General features: G+C 39.9%; 1 protein-coding gene across 1 annotated transcript in view; it reads left to right on the forward strand.

Moving 5' to 3' along the window:
* Positions 1–1,335, forward strand: part of Nup155 (nucleoporin 155) — a 51,076-nt gene that overhangs the window by 45,760 nt on the left and 3,981 nt on the right. Inside the window, exon 33 of the mRNA XM_021208240.2 lies at positions 278–414. Coding sequence (XP_021063899.1) covers positions 278–414 — 137 coding nt within the window. The remainder of the gene's footprint in view (positions 1–277; positions 415–1,335) is intronic.

Genomic DNA, 1,335 nt, shown 5'->3' on the forward strand with positions numbered 1-1,335 from the left:
AAAAAAAAAAAAGTTAAAAGTCCACATTTCTGGAACTTGATAGCTGGCTTAGCAGTGAGAACACTTGTTCCTGCTGAGGACCTGGGTTCAGTTGCCAACGTCCACATGGGTGCTCACAGAGGTGTGTGACTGCAGTTCTAGGAGATGGGACGCTCATTTCTGGCCTCCACTAACACCAAGTATACATATGGTATATGTGTGTACATGCAGGTAAAGCACTCATATCATTAAGCAATAAAAATGAATCTTAATACTTATTTCTGACTTTTGCCCCCAGATTTTATCGTGCAGTTCTTGGAACAGCAAGTTTGTACTTTAAACTGGGATGTGGGGTTTGTGATACAGACCATGAATGAAGTTGGCGTGCCTTTACCTAGACTACTAGAAGTTTATGATCAGCTCTTCAAATCACGGGTAAGGCAAACAAAATGATCTCCCAAGATACAGAGTGAGATGTTTGACTCCATGTAAAGGTGTGTCATCATTCAGCTTGCATGGTCTCAGTGGAGATATGCTTCAATGGTGCAAGGGAAGTAAACTATGGCTCTTAACTGAGAGCCGTTTTGCTATATATTAAAACTAAAATGAAGCACTAATACTTTATATCAGTAAACATAATTATTTGTATTTACTCTTGTCTTCATGGATAATCCAAAGTGGGGACTATTTCTGGTGTCACATCCCACGGCCTTGCACACTTGACAAGTGCTGTACCACCAGTCCATGATTCTTAGCTGCTCGTTTTAAGCACACAAAATAGCAGCACATTTATACATGTGACTTCATTTTAGAAAATCTTTTGTAAGGGATAGGGAGATACTCAGCCAATAAAGTGCTTCTCATCCCAAGATTGCTTCCCTGAACCCTACAGAAACTAAATGCAATGGTGTATGTTTATAACCCCAGCACTGGAAAGGCAGAGGCGGTACATCCTGGGGCTTTCTAGCTGTGCATTCAATGAGACACTGTCTCGTTATATTGTTATGTGTGTGCAGGTGCAATAGTGGTATCTCTCAGTGCTGTTTGTTTTCCTGAGGCAGGGTCTTACCATACATAGTCCAAGTTGGCCTTGAACTTGGGATCCTTCTACCTAAGCTTCCTAACTGCATTGTATGACACAACATCTGCCTTGTAACCACGTCCTCCAAGGCATCTTTTGCTTGTTCAGTAATAACTCAACTGAACCTCATAATTAGGCCATAATGAAAATAGTACTTCATCTTACATTACTAAAAGACAGGCTGGAGACATGAGTCAGTGTGTTCTAGTCATGTGGGTAATAACAGATTAAAGTTCTGTAACTTCTTTTTTTTTTTTTTTTTTTTTTTTTTTTTT

This window comes from Mus pahari, chromosome 11 (genome assembly GCF_900095145.1).
Source record: "Mus pahari chromosome 11, PAHARI_EIJ_v1.1, whole genome shotgun sequence".
Lineage (NCBI taxonomy): Eukaryota > Metazoa > Chordata > Mammalia > Rodentia > Muridae > Mus > Mus pahari.